General features: G+C 42.4%; 1 protein-coding gene across 1 annotated transcript; it reads right to left on the minus strand.

Moving 5' to 3' along the window:
• Positions 1-13,054: 13,054 nt before the first annotated feature.
• Positions 13,055-13,231, minus strand: LOC310855297 (NADH dehydrogenase [ubiquinone] 1 beta subcomplex subunit 1-like; the record flags this gene model as incomplete). Its single annotated transcript, XM_083760244.1, has 1 exon — positions 13,055-13,231. One exon carries the CDS (start codon positions 13,229-13,231, stop codon positions 13,055-13,057), a length of 177 nt encoding a protein of 58 aa, XP_083616370.1.
• Positions 13,232-19,066: the final 5,835 nt, after the last annotated feature.

Below are 19,066 nucleotides of genomic sequence, written 5' to 3' on the forward strand. Positions count from 1 at the left end.
ACATGATGCAAAAACACAGCTCACAAAAATCATACAGCACCTGTCAGGTGTCCAAGGAGCAACTTGGACACTCAGGCATGAAGGAAGCATGAGTTCAAGTCCGTTGCTCTCCCCATGTCCGTTGGCGGAGGGTGTAGAGCCCAGGATCACATTAGATAATTGACACAGGGGTGAAAAATGGGTTACAAAATCGTGGGATAAAAAAAAAAAAAAAAATCATATAGCAGGGGCGCCCGCTGGCCTAGTGGTCCAGGCGCATGCCACATATAGGCCCTTGCCTGACAGCGTGTTGCGTGTTCGCGTCCCGTTCATGGCGACCTTTGCATGTCTCTCCCCTTCTCTCTCTCCCTCTTTCCTGTCTGTCTTCACTGTAACTATCAGAGTTGAGGGATTTCAGGACCTTCTCAGAGACTTTGGACTTCCTCAACTGCCCAAGGTCATACAGCCGTTGTCTGGCCTTCTTTGCCACAGTCTGTGTGCATTCCACTAGGCAGCTAGTTTTTGAGATCATAAACATTAACATACTTTAAGATTAACTTAATTTTAGATCAATCTCCTATTCATTGTCAAATTAATAGCACCACAACACAGACTATATTCACTTTGCAATGTATTATTATTATAATTACTAGGGAGGTCCTCGAGGCACGTCCCACTGGGAGGAGACCCAGGGCAGACCAAGGCGAGGTTGGAGGAAACTCATCGACTCACTGGTTTGGAACGTCACTAATGTTGCTCTTGAGAGGGAAGTCTGGAGCTCTCTGGTGGAGCTGTTGCCTCCGCGAGCCGACTACGGATAAGCGGTTGAAGATGGATGGATGGATGGATGGATTATTATTATAGAGGATATGTGGGTGGGAGTCGGACACAGTAGACTATAATGGAGGAAAACGATATGCACATAGACTGTACACAGACATGAACTAAGACAGCAGATTACAGCAATAAATGCTTAAGGGAGGCCTCAGGAATAATATCGTTATTTTTTTGTCAAGCAGGTGAACTTTTCAACCGGGACGAAATAAACCAAGTCCACTTTACAGCAATCTAAACCCCAATCCAAACTTTAATGCCTAACTATAAAATTACATTTAGTCTGTCATACACACATTATTGCACACGCACGCGCACGCACGCATGCGCACGCACACGCACACACACACACACACACACACACACACACACACACACACACACACACACACACACACACAGGTTGTGCAGCTGCGCTGTGTGTGTGATAATGAGATAATCCTAGGAGGGAATCATCTGGAGTGCGTTATATCGTCTCCTTGGCAACCGTCCACTGGTCTAAAATAGGAGTGTTTGGTGGCAGTCAGCTGCAGCATGATGTCATCCTGTATATTTCCTCAAATTAACCACTAAAACCCCAACGTTGGTTGGCCGGAGTCCCGCAGGGCTCTATGCTAGTGTATTTTCTGTTTTCACTCTACATTAAAAAAATATATCTTCACTGAAAATAGCCGATCTACAAGCTCATAACGTGTCGCAACACAACTCTTTGTGAGCTTGTAGATTGGCTATTTTACTGTATGCGAGGGTTAAGGAAAGAAAAAAGCTATTTGACGACACGTGGATATCATTTGCTGTTGGGCAAAAATCTTGTGTTTCCATATTTCAACTTTTAATGTTTTTTCGTTTATTGCCCTACTTCATCATACTACAATATCACACAAAAGTAGCTAAAATAGCAAATCTACAAGCTCCCAATGTGGCACATGCCATGATGACGTTGTGAGCTTGTAGATCGGCTAGTTATATTTGCGTACTGAGACCCTTGTTTCTCCAGCTCACATTTTTCAAAACACTATTTTTGAGGGGCGCTATCCCCTCCTATGTCCAGCTTTTGGTGTGTCCACAAACTTTGTCCTACACGAACATTCAATTCCATTGACACTGAATGGAGAACTTTACGTCATATTGTGTGAGCGTGTCTATTTTACGTCATGATCATGTACGATGATAAGAGCGCCCCTCACTTCACACAGATGTGATTTTTTACCATATTGTCAGTATTCAATAGAGACCTCTTCAGTATGGTGCATGGTTCACAGGGCACTGCAGGTGTTTTACTGAGCTACTGCCTTCATAGTAACTGGGTGTTGCCCCCTGCTGTGGGCAGCATTACTTACTGTAACTCTCCATCTGGACAGGTCAACTTTTACTGTACGCGCATATTTTTACAGTGGAACTAGACTGAGTCACAATACTTTTGTTTATGTACTTACGCGATAGCATTAAAAGAATTGTTCCCATAGACCAGTGCTTTAAACCATTTCATGTCAAGGACTCCCTGATTAATTGGTGTATTTGGCCACAGAACCCCATCTGAAAACATTTTGTGCCAGGGACCCATACATTATTTGTATTGTTAAAATGTTTCAAAAATATATAGGCTATAATATAAAAAATGTTATCTCCAAGTATCAAATAGCCGATGATTTTGACGCATGCTATCGCTATATTTACACATTTTCCAGAGGGCCCCCTGGTATCAAACTTTGAGAACCATAGACCATATTCACATGGTGGCCATTTTGCTCTTGTAATGTATATAGAGGGAGTAAAAAGTTATATAGATTATACAGTAATATTTGCAGTGGCACTTCTTCACACACTTGGTATATTGTGCATTGTACGTTGTTAAATTGCCTGTATGCTTAGCAGGTTCATTTGTATTCTGGAATAGCTTAGATGGGTCTGCTTTGTTTCCTTAGCCATAGCTTTATTAAAGCCTGCATCTGTGAATGTACAGTGTGCGCACGCGCGTGTGTGTCTGTGGTGTGGGATTTACTAGCCGGCTATAGTGGTTCTCAGGGGACAGCCCTCTCCAGCTGCTACTTTACAAGACTACAACATCAAACACACACACACACACACACACACACACACACACACACACACACACACACACACACACACACACACACACACACACACACACACACACACACACACACACACACACACACACACACACACACACACACACACACACAAAACACACACACACACACACACACACACACACACACACACACACACACACACACACACACACACACACACACACACACACACACACACACACAAACAGAGGATTCCACTTTGCTCCGTTCTTTTTGCAATCTTCACCAAAACAACCGCCTCAGCTTTCTTTAATCCTCTTTCCACCAATATCATTCTCTCCCTCATACACACCCCTGGTTGCTTCACACTGTATTACGCCCCCTTGTTCTCATACAGACTACAGAGGCCTGGACAAACAGCCTATTTTTCGTATGAAGTGCAGTCAAACGTAAAAGAATAGGAACAGTAAGCTAAAGTTAGTGGTTGAAGGGTGGAGTTTTGGCTCTAAACAGATTGGTTCCCTAGCATCAGGCAAGGAAATACTAAGTGCAGTGTAGCATACAGTAGCGTCACTGTCGGGCAGAAACCTCTTATCTCCAGATTCTAACTTTTTGTGGTTTATTGGCAAACGTCGTCAAAAGTAGCAGATCTTACAAGCTCATCAATAAGCTCATCAATAAGCTCATCAATAAGCTCGTCAATCTGCTACTTTTGCTAATGTTTTGTTTTGGACATAAGAGGTTTCCACCCAACAGAGACGATAGTTTGGTATACACTACCTGGAATTTGACACTTTGATAACTTGTCCGCCCTGCACTGCATTTTTTCTCTGTCTGTCTGTCTGTCTATCTCTGTCTTTCTCTCTGTGGCAGCTTGTGATGCGAGCTCCCTGGCATCTGAGGCAGCCAGCCATTACAGCATGGAACGTACTGGAGACAACCAGAAGCCTATGTTACGTAAGGGTTTGGCAAAAGCTACACACTTCTGCAGGGATGTGGTAAAAAGTATACACACCTAAATAGAGCTTACTCAACTTTGGAGTCAAAAATAGATTTATTTATGTATTATTTCCTTTCTTTTTACTTTCTTTCTTTTCTCCAAAGTGATGAGACCTGCTTAAGACGGTAACATCGTATTGCATCGACAAAACAATAAAATAAAATGATCTTAGTATCCTTAATTCTATCTAACTATAAATTACGTGAATCTTTGCGTGTGTGTGCGTGTGAGTTTGCATATCTCGAGACCCGTCCGACCGATCGACTTGAACCTTGGCGCTCTACATGTCGCCTCTCCCGATGACCCACAGGAGGGCAGTGAGTGAAGTTGGTCTGCCTGACAGCGTGTCTTGGGTTTGAGTCCCGACCCCGGGACTCAACGAAACGAAAGGGACACAGACTGACTGACATCCGGCAGTGGGTTCTCTGACAATGAGTACAATGGCTTGCATAACTATAAACTTGCATTTATAGTACAGTGCCCAACAAATACATCATACAGTATAGTCTCAAGTGCCAGAGCTCAGAACCTGAGTGCCTTAGGCACTTGATGGGTGTCTCAGGCTCAGCATCGTCCTATATTATTAACAAGTATTCAGTAACATCCTATGTTTCCAATAGAGAATTTTCTGTTGCTATAGGTAATTAAATGCATGCGTGTGGGGTACCACCTGTCTCAGTTGTAGGCCTATTCTCTAATTTCTCCCCACATGCTTCTACTTGGCAACCATCACTCGTAAATATGTAATGCAGTTCATAATGCCTCCCATTAAAGTGTGTAACACCAGCTGCATAATTACTCTCAACAACTGCCTCAAAGATATGATATCAAATGCTGGATGCCTAGAAAAAGGTTTGAAATCAGTGAAAGTCAATCTGAAATAGTCTGATTTGGCCCTCCTAACTCCAGAAATAATATTCTAAATGATTGTTGTTGTTGTCAATGGCCAGAAACTAAGGCTTATACTGTTATAAGTAGTATATTTTGAAGAGAGTGTGCAGCCCATTCCCCTTTTCTCACTCCCAGTGTGACAGAATAGTGGAAAAGCTGGGAGGGAGAGTGTGACAGACAAGGACTTGTGACTAAAAGTGACTGTGCTTTTGCCATTTGGATGCCCACACTGTAGAACAACCTACCTGATAAGCTAGACTGCCAATTCAATAATTGAGAGTTCCAAGAAATGTAAAAAGGTTTACCCACTTGTTATACATAATCCCCCCCCCCCCCGTACATTTTTAGAAATCTGTATTTCTACTTACTCTATTTCTACAAGCCTTGACTTGTGACAGTAGACACCTTTCTTTTACTGTAGGGTAGTCATACAGTATGTGTACCAAATAGTAAAAATTAAATCACCTATGTGATATATTATATCAATGATTAACAGTTAAGTCTGGTAAATAGTAATCTATAATACAAACACAAACACAAACACATATAATACAATTCACAACCAACCAACCAGGGCATAGCAGAGCAGAACACTCTGGCTCATATAACCAACCACGGGAAAACATCATGCCTGGTAGGAGTTACAGTACACTGTCTGGTAGATGAAAAACATCATGCCTGGTAGGAGTTACAGTATACTGTCTGGTAGATGAAAAACATCATGCCTGGTAGGAGTTACAGTATACTGTCTGGTAGATGAAAAACACTATGCCTGGTAGGAGTTACAGTATACTGTCTGGTAGATGAAAAACATCATGCCTGGTAGGAGTTACAGTATACTGTCTGGTAGATGAAAAACATCATGCCTGGTAGGAGTTACAGTATACTGTCTGGTAGATGAAAAACATCATGCCTGGTAGGAGTTACAGTATACTGTCTGGTAGATGAAAAACATCATGCCTAGTAGGAGTTACAGTATACTGTCTGGTAGATGAAAAACATCATGCCTGGTAGGAGTTACAGTATACTGTCTGGTAGATGAAAAACATCATGCCTGGTAGGAGTTACAGTATACTGTCTGGTAGATGAAAAACATCATGCCTGGTAGGAGTTACAGTATACTGTCTGGTAGATGAAAAACATCATGCCTGGTAGGAGTTACAGTATACTGTCTGGTAGATGAAAAACATCATGCCTGGTAGGAGTTACAGTATACTGTCTGGTAGATGAAAAACACTATGCCTGGTAGGAGTTACAGTATACTGTCTGGTAGATGAAAAACATCATGCCTGGTAGGCAGTTACAGTATACTGTCTGGTAGATGAAAAACATCATGCCTGGTAGGAGTTACAGTATACTGTCTGGTAGATGAAAAACATCATGCCTGGTAGGAGTTACAGTATACTGTCTGGTAGATGAAAAACACCATGCCTGGTAGGAGTTACATTATACTGTCTGGTAGATGAAAAACATTATGCCTGGTAGGCAGTTACAGTATACTGGCTGGTAGATGGGGAAACGGGCAAGAGAGTGAGAGAGCTTGACTGTAAGTTTAAAAAAGAGTGAGAGAGAGACAGACAGAGCGAGCGGTGGGCTGGTGAGTGAGTCCGGCAGCCAAATCATTCCTGCCACCTCATTAGTGGCGATGACATCACAGCTGATTTCTCCTACTACTGCACGACTTCTCACAGTTCACAGAGAAGTGGAGCGACCCGGTCCTGGAGTCTTTTATGAAAGAATCTGGGAGGCTACTTTGATGTAGCCAACAGCCCAGTAATAAGGAGGTCGGCTTTGCCCTGAAAGAGGCAGCCGCTTCCTGAAACAAAGCAAGGCAGGTCGTTTTTGTTATAGCAGATCCTTAACAGAAATTCCATAATGATATAATAATTATACCGTAACTCACATTTATAGCACCTTTCTACAGTAAAAAGTTGCTTTACATGGGAAAGAAAAAAAGAAAGAATAAAAGACATTTTGAAATGTTTACCGTTTTGTTAAGTAAAAACCATTGCCTAACCAGGGCCTGCAAAAATTGGAAGGGAGTCCAAGTCAATTGGAAAAGAACTGATACATCTTGATCACATGACTGATAATGTGCACCGATTTGTGTGAGTTGTGTAAGGACTGAGGAGTAGTAGTAGCAAAAAGTGTGTTTTGAAGAAAATGTCAAATGGTAGAAAATCTAGTCTGGCACAAATGGCCAGGGCCTACTGAATGTGTTGCGTCATGATCCATGTGCCACCCTGAGGCTGGTGCAATCATGGCAATCAGATGCTGCGTTCTTGATTTGTGGCATTTCGCGCATAACAGCCACTCCTGCTAACTTTGAAAGCCTCTAGGCCAGGTGCTTGCTGGGGATGTGCATCTGAAGGTTGTGGTTAGGACTGTGTTCCACAGAAAGGTGCTTGCTGGGGATGTGCATCTGAAGGTTGTGGTTAGGACTGTGTTCCACAGAAAGGTGCTTGCTGGGGATGTGCATCTGAAGGTTGTGGTTAGGACTGTGTTCTACAGAAAGGTGCTTGCTGGGGATGTGCATCTGAAGGTTGTGGTTAGGACTGTGTTCCACAGAAAGGTGCTTGCTGGGGATGTGCATCTGAAGGTTGTGGTTAGGGCTGTGTTCTACAGAAAGGTGCTTGCTGGGGATGTGCATCTGAAGGTTGTGGTTAGGACTGTGTTCCACAGAAAGGTGCTTGCTGGGGATGTGCATCTGAAGGTTGTGGTTAGGACTGTGTTCTACAGAAAGGTGCTTGCTGGGGATGTGCATCTGAAGGTTGTGGTTAGGACTGTGTTCTACAGAAAGGTGCTTGCTGGGGATGTGCATCTGAAGGTTGTGGTTAGGACTGTGTTCCACAGAAAGGTGCTTGCTGGGGATGTGCATCTGAAGGTTGTGTTTAGGACTGTGTTCCACAGAAAGGGGGCAGCAACTGAAAAGGCCCTGATTCACTCATCTCCCCCCCGATCATGGACTGCACACCAGCTGCCACTGTTTATATTCAAATTATTTACCAATCATTAAATTTGAGTGCAACTCAAATACTGTAGCAGGTTGTCTGTGAATTTGCTTTACCGCTGAAGTATTTCAAAAGCGTCCTAAACATGTTTCTTTGCTATACCTTCATTATATTAATCTCTGTGTTCCACATTTGGGAAAATGAAAGCTAGACATGTTGTTGGTTGACTAAGGTTCATGGTATTTACTATTTACTATGACCCATGTACGCTGTGGATAAGAGAGTCTGCTAAATACTAGCCTCAGTACCAGGCTTTCATTTTTGTTGGTGCAAAAATTGAAAGCCTGGAGGAACGCATTGGCCGCTCTGGTCTAAAAGTGGGAGTCAACCCTTCCGGGTGGGCGTCGCTCCAAATGATGTGACGTAGCGCTGCACTAGGGGGGAGAGGAGGGGCCGGGGGTGACGGACAGATCGATGAGATCCAATCAGGGCGTGCGCAAATCTGAGCCGCGACCCGCCCCTCTAGACCAGAAACCTAACACGTTAGCTCAGGCTAGCTAAATACCTAAATCAGTACAGCGTTTCAGTCAAATTTCTTTTCATTTTTTCCATTTCAGTCAAATTTCTTTTCTTTTTTTCCCAAGTAATGCATGCTTTCAGCAGGATCTTTTCCTTCCATTGGTCGAGAGTGTTGAAATGAACGGAAATAAAGTGTGGAGAAAGGTTCGACTGCATGACCTTACTTGACTATGTGACGTATGTGAGTACAAGACTAAACCTCATACAGAATCATCAGCAAACTCAGATATTGTAGATGGATATCTGCAATGACATCTTATGTCTAAAGCAGCATTAATGGAGTGTGAACAGAAAAACGTTTGTCATACTGTGTGATTCATACATTCTTGGATGTCAGCTGCTGAGGTAGACTAGAATCAAAACAGTTGTCCACACAATGATACACTGATGCTGTCGAAAATACATAAGATCAGTTCAATATGTTGTGATGACAGTAGCGATTTGAAAGGAAAGCAAAGTTGGGACAAATTGCCTGTCTTGGAAAATGTTTGTGAAGGAATAGTGCATCAGTGCATGAGGTAATATCCCGACCCTCAATTACAACTACTGATATGCCCTTGAGCAAGGCACTCAAATAGACGTTTCTCAAGTGAAGCTGCAGGTGTAAATGGTGACTGTATGATTGTGATGCATGGGCGGGACAATAAAAGAGTGAATCCCTTTCTTGGATTAAAAGTTAAAACAATATACGACTACTTCAGAAACCAAACTGTATAAAAGAGGAAATTAAAAAGACATGGCTATCAGAGGAACCAGCAGATGTTCATCCATTTATATCTTTTGTATTACCTCATAATGTTCACACAAGCGCTGCTCAAGCTGAACAAAGCAGGGGACAATGGTCTGGCTTAGAAGTGTGGCCCCAAGTTCCCCAACGAGGACTGCTTGAAGACTAAAATCAGACAAATGAGATAAAAGTCACACAGACTTTAATTCTCCAGCATTTGTTTCATTATTTTACAATGTTCTGAGGGATGTCGAATCAAACAATGGATTTTTACTATGTGTTTGAACTCGGTGCACCACGAGCGTGTTTGTGAGAAACTCCATCATAAAACGGGATATGAACGGAAAAACTAAGAGAACGAGCACGGCTTCATCTGATGTCTTCCAGTTGTGTGACCTCCCTCTCCTTCTCTCAGTCCTTAACACACTTTCTCTCTCTCTCTCTCTCTCTCTCTCTCTGTTTAATAAGGCAGCTGTAGAGTCTGGTTCTCTTGGGAAACAGTGTGGAGTGTGGCTGCTGGGCAGAGGACAGAAATTGGGCCTGGTGAATTGGGAGTAGGGTCTGTGGACCGGGGCTCAGTGGGGGGGAGTTGGTGGAGGAAGGGAGCAGGGCGGTTCGGTTTGGGGCCAACACTTCCGACCCTTTCCCCCCATGCAATACACCACACGGCCTGGAGTCCTGACAGCCTGCCTCCTGCTTCCATTCCATTCTCCCTCCCTCTCCCTCTCTCTCCTCCCTTGACTCCCTCCATCTCTACCCCCCTGTTTCCCTTCTTTTGCTTCACTTCTCTTCCACTTATTCCTATATTCTTCTCAGTTCCCCCCCCCCCCCCCTTTCTTCCCCCCTCATTGTGAGGGCAGCAGACAGTTCTTTTTTTGGTAATGACCCTCTCCAGACGTCTGCTTGGTGGCATCATAGTGAGACCCTTTATCCCCTGCTCCCCTCCCACTCATACTTTCAGTACAGGGTGTACAAACGAGCATCCAAGGTCTACGATAAATAGCTAGGTTGATTATCCCTTGGAGTCTCTCTCTCTCTCTCTCTCTCTCTCTCTCTGTCTGTCTGTTGTCTCTCTGTCTGTCTCTTGTCTCTCTATGTGTCGTCTTGTCTTTTCTTTCCCTTTCTCTGTCTTCTAGTTGTCTGCTCTGTGGTACCGCACTGGGTCCAAACCGGCTTCCGAGTTTTGACAGGTTCCTGACCCGCGCCAGAATGGTTCAGCTGGGCTGAGACTAAGGGGGGGAAGTTGTCTGTGTGCCTTTTTCATGCGTATGGATGGATGTTGTGTGTGTCTGTGCGTGTGCGTGTGCATGTGTGTGTGTGTGTGTGTGTGTGCGCGCGCGTGTGTGTGTGTGCGTGTGTGTGTGTGTGTGTGTGTGTGTGAGGCCAGGGACTGGCTAGGCTGTGGGGTGTTTTTCATCAGAATAATGAATACTACGTCTGAGCTAAGGGAAGGAAAGGATAGCGAGAGAGGGAGAAGAGGAGGAGAGTGAGGGAAGGAGAAAGGAGGGGTAATGACTATCAGATGGCGTTCTACTACCGTGCTTCTGCTGCCTCTTTAAAGGGGAACACCATTACATTTAAGAATCCACATACTGTATATGCTACCAATACATCTATGATTTCACCATAGTTCGGACAAAGACATTTGTTAATGAAGACAAATTATCTTTATTTGAATCCTAATCATAGTCTGTATACACTGCTAATGATTTTTCTTTAGTTTAGTTTAGCCATTATCTTCAATGGTGGTCCATAAAGGATGTGGAAGCTACAGTAGGAGGACATATAAGGAATATAAACATACTTGTCTCTTGATTCATAACTTAAAAGTTAAAGGGACGATTTTCTTACCTGAATGCTTTCGTCCTACTGTGAGGCGTATGTGGAAATTTGATAACACCTCCAATTGGTTTTGTCTCAAAAGCGGTGGAAAAACTGTCGTTACGTCGTAAACTAACGTTAAGAACATTACTGTAGAATGTATTGTTAACAATACAACAGACATACATTAAGTCAGTCACTTATGTAACTCTGCAACAGTGTGTTCTCTAATCTCTATACAGTAGCAATCTATATGGCTAACATTGTTAATTACAAGTTGACATAAAGTGTGGTAAAATTACCATGCATGACCTTTTTATGTTGTATAACAACTATTTGTATTGGTCACACAACAATTTGTTTCAATCTGTCTGATTTTCTTAATATATTTTTTATCCCACGATTTTGTAACCCATTTTTCACCCCTGTGTCAATCATCTAATGTGATCCTGGGCTCTACACCCTCCACCAACCTAGTCCCCATATATGGGAGACAAGGGGAGAGCAACGGACTTGAACTCATGCTTCCTTCATGCCTGAGTGTCCAAGTTGCTCCTTTACACCTGACAGGGGGGAGTTTCCCTGGTTGGACGTAGCGCGTGGTAGGAACACGTTATTCCAACCAGTTCCTTTCCCCTCCATCAGGCCAGGGGGAGGCAGTTTAGTGACCAGGATTACTGCATGTTTTTTGTGAGGGTACCTACCCTAGGGGACACGGGGAGAACATGCAAACTCCACACAGAAAGGCCCTTTCGCCAACCCCGCCTTCGGGTATGGGCACTGATACACTGATGGAGGAGGAAACACGCCGCCAGCACCCACAGCGTCCCGAGCGGGAATCGGAAAAAAAAAAATCTGTCTGATTTTGAACCACAGTACAGCAACTGTCCTGGTCAAGAGTTGTTAATTATTTGTGTGCCAAGTACGAGATATCTCGCCTTTTGGCCAAGGTCCAGAGGGCCCTATGTCACCCTTATCCCTAAACTTCTTTGCCTTTTTGAGGGGCGCTAGCCCCTTCTATGCCCAGCTTTGTGTGTTGGTGTGTACCCCATAACGATGATTTGATTCGCTGAGCAATGTGTGTACCCCATAACGATGGTTTGATTGGCTGAGCACAGAATTGGGGATAAAAAATGAGGATAGAAAAGTGAGGAAGCTAATTATGATTGGCCGGAATGTTTTTTTTTACTATTTTGAAATATATTTTTGGATAGTTCAAATGGCCAATTTACAAGCTCACAACGGGTTGATGTAGATCGGCTAGTAGAACAACTTTGACTTAATAATAAGTGAGGGGCACTCTATCATCATATATCATTGTACATCACATTCCGTGCTCAGCCAATCAAATCATCACAAAAGTCATTCCGTCCAATCACTTTTGGTGTCTTCACTTTGCTGCCCTCACTTTTATCTTCAATATGGACTTTGCTCAGCCAATCAAATCATCGCTATGCGGTGATCAGCCAATTATCAACCAATGTTTGTGTTCACACAGACCCACAAAGCTGAGCATAGGAGGGGCTAGAGTCCCTCAAAAAGGCAAAGATGTTTATGGATAAGGGTGAAGGAACTGATGAAAATAGGGCCTGAGTGCCAAAGCCGAAAGCCAAGATTTTGTGTTTTCAGTGTTAACCACTAGAGGACGCTTGTCGCCAACATCTGAATTATCCTCCGTTGCTAGGAGACACTACAGGCAGGAACTGGCAGTGGGGAAACAAATGTTCGCCTGCCCTAGTGTTGTGATGCAGAAAAGGGGATTTTTGGTCAAAATAAGCTTTTTTCAATGGCCCCTAACTCATGGATCCAATGGTCGCGGTTGACTTTTCACACGGAGAGAGAAAAAAGTCCAATGGTCACGGTTGACTTTTCACACGGAGAGAGAAAAAGGTCCAATGGTCACGGTTGACTTTTCACACGGAGAGAGAAAAAGGTCCAATGGTCACGGTTGACTTTTTTCTGTGTGAAGACCTCACCTCTGCCTCCCACATGTAGCTTGGTTTACATCCTGGACACATCATGCCTGCACTGCGGCTCTCCAAATAAAGGCAAAAACATTGGCACCGGCGATTTAATTAGATCACTAATACTTAACATCCTGATCTATGGGTGTCCGGATAGGACATAAACAGGACACTTTTTTTGTTCTTTGTTTATTACCATTTTTATACATGATGAGGACAGAGGGTGAAGGTCAAGGACAATACATTCTCTTCTACTTCCAGGTATACTCTTCTCCAGGCTTCAGTTCCCTTCCGTACAAAGCACTCTTGTTCCTGAAAGCCGTTAGCTTCTGGTCCTGCTGTTTATCCATGTAGCATCCAATGACAAATCCCATGGGCACCAGTATGTTCATCCAATGCTCACGGGCAAGTGCTACAAAGTTCACCATGGTTATAGCGAGATAGAGTGCTGAAAATGACAATTCCCAAAGTTGTAGAGACTGTTATTCTTTATATACTGTACAGTATACAGTCACAAGTATACAGTCTTATCCATGTATGGAGTTCCGAGGTCAGCCATGCCCGAACATAGAGTGATAGAGTCCAAGATGATGATATGAAGTTATCCCACTTGGGGGGATTCAGCGATACATATTACATATCAGTACTATATGCTGTTGACAGTGAGTTATATACACTACTGTACATGTCTGTTTCTGCAAACTATCTCAATCCAATGAATGACCACATCCAATGATGTAAAACAGATTATTTTAGTGTTGTAAAACTCCCAGACTACTCTTAGTTATCTCTCTCTACAATCTTGTGACCATGCCAAAAACATTGGTGTGAATTTTGAGTCTGACAATGCTGGACCAAATCAGCATTGTTGGGTAATAATGGTTGATGTGCAAATTGCTGTTGTGTGTGACATCAGAGTCTCAGACTAGGTCAGACCAGAGACAGAAAGACTCTCTCTCTGTTTAATGGATGGAGGGAGATGAGGAGAGAAGGGGAGCTAGGGAAGATTGAGGGGAGAAAGAGGTAAATAAAGCCCATCAATGCTGGGTACCAAAACCTGATGCTGATCAGGATGTGTTGTCAGCATATAACCCTGGTAACGCTGTAAGTGCTGCTTGAACTAAATATCTTCAAGAATGTATTTTATCTATTTACTGTATAAATGCACCAAGTCTCATCTGTAATCCACGTAACTCGAGAACCGTTCGCCCCGCCGACTTCAAATTCGACACACGTTCCACACGAGTGCAGGGAGTGCAGTACCCAGTGTAGTCATCAAAATATTAGTTAAATGGAAGAATGTCAATGCCCCTACGATCAGCTTTTGGCTGAGGAACTTAACAACCAGTTTGGCACATGAGAAACTAACATATGTAATTAGGAAGAAACCTGCGGTATTCTATAAGATATGGGAGAAGTTCTTGGACTTCATTAAGCGAGGTGATATTGAAGAGGCTTTGGATGTATAGTGGTTAATTGGAGTAGTCAGCTGTGGGGTGGGGGTAGGGAACTGTGCATTTGTTTGTTTAACTGTATGTAATGTGTTTTGTTTAACTGTATGTAATGTGTTTTATTTTCGTTTTATTTTTAGTTTTGTCATTATTATTTTTGTTCTGTATTTATTGTCAAATCATTTTGTGATAGATTTTGTTTGTATTTGTGCTGCCATGGGGATGTGGGGGGGAAAATATATGTAAATTGTTTTGAAAATACTTAATTGTACTTTAAAGAAAATCAATAAACATATGTTTAAAAAAAAATATATATATATATATATTAGTTAAGTTAAGATTCTTAAAAGCTGGTTGACACTTTCATTTCCAGTAGAACAAATAAGTTTAAGTAAATGGTGGTCCGATCAGGCTTAAACCTTGCCCAAATATGGTATCATATCATACATCACAGTCTCACAGATATATCATAGATGTCGACTCTGACGTCATAAACTGGCAACTTGAAGTTCTCTAACCCATTAACTGAAGTCTGCTACAACAGTGTCTTTTAAAAGCAGGCTAAAAATCATATGACCCTTCAGCTTGTAATTAGGCTTAACCCATTTAGACCTGAGGACGATTCTATAAATGTCTTATAAATCCTGACAGTTTTCTGAAAAACCCATGTTTCTATGTCAGTCTTTCTCAAACATTTTCATGTCAAGGACCCCCAGAATTATATGTAATTGGCCGCGGACTCCCATCTGAAAATATGTTGTTCCAAGGAGCCTCCAGAAGCAAATATTTTAGTTAAAAAACGTTTCCTCTGAAAGAATATATATTCAAAGATTTGCACGACATTTTCATGATTTAAAAAAAATAGCAGATCTACAAGCTCGTAGCGCTGCACTCGGTGCCAGGAGCTTGTAGATCTGCTATTTTTCAATAGCTAAAGTATAACATAATGCTTAAAACACCAACAGGGGTTCCCGTCCAGAATGGGTTTGGAGTAGTTCACTGAAAAAATGAATCAATGAATTCATGGAGATGTTCTACCTGAGACATCTTTACGCCAGTCATCACATTATTGTCCCAGGGCGACAAAAACAAAGAAATCTCCATGAATACAAGGCTTCATGGGGTGTGTAATTGTTAGAAAATAAGTTTTTTGGGTGAACTGTTTCTTTAATGCATGTGAGTAATGGGAAAACCTATTTTAGAATCATTGTTCAATCACACAAAGTTCACCTAACTTTTCTACTACTGGGAAAACATGCACATGCTCTTTTTACTCTTTGTTTGCTTTTTTTGCTGTTTTGCTGCTTGATGTTGTCTATGCTGCTGTTTTACTCTTATGTACTTGTACACAAGATGTAACAATAAAGTACAACCTTGAACCTTTGCTCTTTATTTTGTAGAATATTGAGTGTCTATATTACGCTTGTCGTATTAAATTTGCTATATACAAATAGACTTCACTAAACTTGACGATGTGATGTGAACTGTCATTGGCAAGGTTAATATATTTACCTGGTTTTATTCAAATTGCACTTGTAGTACAATGTACCGGTAAGGTAACTATTTCCTTTTCTAACAACATTTTTAGGGAAACGGCAGCCATGTGTGTAATTATGGAAATAGCAGAGTCTACATTATAACCCATGAAGTCAAATGTTTTCTGGCCTGCAGGCAGCAATTCATAGAGAAAGGGATACTGTGTTAGACCAGCCACAGGCTCCTGGGAGATATGCAAATGACAGAGAGATCATGCTAATGCATGTCTATGAGTCTATAATGACGGACCACAGTGAGTGATCCTGGTTTGGAGAAACTCACCGTCTTGGTGTGCATGAGCAAAATTATACTGAAATTCAGTTTTTTTATACACAATCAGGCATGTTACACTTTCTATGAATCCCATATCTATATTGTGTTATATACCTTCGGCTTCATAACGCATGCATAGTATTGCCTACATTATAAGAGTGGCTAAGAATTGCATTACAAGTATGGTTATAACACTTAATTGCTCTACTCCTTTTGCATAAAAGGTAGTGTTATGAAGTGTTATGATCAGCGTACTACAGCATAATGGATGGAGAGTGTGGTTATGGTGTGTCATGACATAGCTATGACAACTTATTGTCTGCTTCCACTAAACGAAGCGTGCATTATTTATTTCTATAAAATGTGTTTAGGTGGCCTGGGCTGTGGCTCAGCAGTCCAGGCACCTTGGCTGGTAATCCAGTCTGGCAGTGTGCCGCAGGTTTGACTCCCGATCCCGACGGCCTTTACTGCATGTCACCCCCCCATCTCTCTCCCCATTTTCTGTCAGCCCACTTTCTATCTATCCCTCTACAAAAAAAATAAAAAAGGCAAAAGCCACACAAAAAAGTGTTTAGGTTAGGTTAAACTAGTTTTTGCATTTTATATTTTATTTTGCGCTGTGGTACTTACTTACTTACTTACATACTAGGTCGGAGACCTACTTACTTAGCCTGGAAACCAAACGAAACTGTCACAGGTAAAAAAGAATCCCTGGGGAGACTGGTCTGGCACTCCTCAGTTTGAATTACATTTAGCTCACTCCAGAGTTGTGGGTGACCAATCAGAGTGAGACTTTTTTTGCTGTGAGGTTGTATTCTGTTTGTAACGGCTCCTTGTAAATAAATCCTACACACCAAAGTTCCAGACTAATATCTACACAGTGATAGTAGTCTGGCCATGCCATAATCAATGCAGACTGAAGAGGCATGCTAGGAGATGCCACTGCGTGCCATTGGCGCCTGGTCTTTGTCTTGTCCTGTCCTGTCTTCTCACCAGGTGCCTGTAACTAGGGTGGAAGTTCTGGTGGGGGGCGAGCGTATCCTTCTGTTCAGTGGCTCCATTTAGGAATTGAGGTTTGATCACCACCTGGCACCAGCCTGCTCCCCTATTTCACTTCTTCCCTCTCACCCTGACCACAAGCACTTCCTGTCTGTAATCAACCACGGTGACTGCCGTTGGCCTCCGTTCACACTGTCAGCACCCCAGGATAAACAGTGAGATGAAGAGCGAGGGGATGGAGCGAGGATCAGGAGGGAGAGAGAGTAAGAGATATATAGACAGAGACAAGCATGCACAGAAAGAGAGGGGGAGAGAATGAGCGAAAGAGAGGGCGAGAGAGAGTCATAATGATGAATGCTGACTGTAACATTGTGTAACTTGAACAGATTATTCATTGTGCTATTAGTTTTCAGCAGCAGCTTACTGCTGCCAACCTACACATGAGAAGCATACTGGCAATGGCAGCTCGGTTTAGGGGTTTCAATAATGTATTATTGAGGGTTAGAGAGCTCATAGTTGAGTAGCACAGTGGCTCTGAATCTCCAACCGCTGCACACGTAGGACAAGACAACATTCCAAGGTACGGCTAATTATCGGTTCTCTTAAATGCTCTTTGAGATCATGCTTGTACGTCAGAATATGGCGGGAACTAATGGAAAATTATATTGCTCAATTGAGTTTTAGAAAGTCTGAAATATTTTGTTTAACAATGGTTTTTTAAGAAATTGTCAAACTTGTGCTTTCTCTAAGACACCAGTGTGTTATAATAGTTCAGAACCACAAATGCAGTGTAGGACGGTACTAGGTACTATAGATACAGTAGATATACCGTATGTATGTGTATGTACTGTACACACTATGAAATGTAGACATTTACCAACAGACCAGCTAGTCTGTTTAGTGATGATGCTATCACACTGGTCTCACCATTAATGGCCACTGTTATTATTTTCTTCCCTTTTGCCAACAACAAGAGAAGTAAACATGTCTGTCTATCTTGTTCCAAATAAAATATTCTTTCACAACTATTTATGAGAGCCGAATCTGGTCGGTTCGGAGACGGGAGCACTTGTTTTGTTTCAATCAACATCAAATCCTACCTGCAATTTAGAAACAGGTGATAACCATAATCATGTCCACTGTTTGCCAACTCAGACGCACACTTGTCAATCACACCATCAGATGCTCTGTGAGGAACTAGCTCACCTTGTGGCTCACTCAGGCAAACCTGACAGGATAGATTAGATTAAATTAGGATAGATAGATAGATAGATAGATAGATAGATAGATAGATAGATAGATAGATAGATAGATAGATAGATAGATAGATAGATAGATAGATAGATAGATAGATAGATAGATAGATAGATAGATAACATGTGATGCCATGCTCTGCACACGCACTCAATCAACTTGCAGCTCGCTTGGACACGCCTCACAAGAATAAACACAATACTGTATACACATACTTTTACATGATGTACATACGGACGGACAGATAGAATAGGAGTAGATTCATTTCTCAGGTATTTATTAGAGGTTGACAGCAGTTTTTATTACTGCTCTTTAGTTTTCAGCTCTCTCCTTCCATGTCCTGTCTCTCCACTGCCTCTCTCCCACTCTCCTTTCTTCCCTCCTTTGTGTACTCCCCTTACTGTCTTTTCCAATTCTTTCTGCACTTTGAGAGGAAGACAGATTGTTACAGGGAGTGTAAAGAGAGTACAGTAGCAGCTCCCTTAGTATAAAGCCCTTTGACCATCCCGGCGCAGATCAACCCCCACCCCTGCACCCTCTGTCACTAAGATCCCAGCCTGAGTCGTTCATCTAAATGAGATAGGCCAGTGAAATCAACACCAAACAGATCCCAAACGGACTCGGCTATCCTCAGTGGTCATATGTTCCCCATAGAATATTTAATAGAGAAACAGATAGAGTTGAGGGCAACATTTCTGAGAAGCAATATTTGGTTCCAAGAAGTTAAAAAGAAAAATGAATCATTCAAGA

This window comes from Protomyctophum parallelum, assembly GCF_964188405.1.
Source record: "Protomyctophum parallelum genome assembly, chromosome: 3".
NCBI lineage: Eukaryota > Metazoa > Chordata > Actinopteri > Myctophiformes > Myctophidae > Protomyctophum > Protomyctophum parallelum.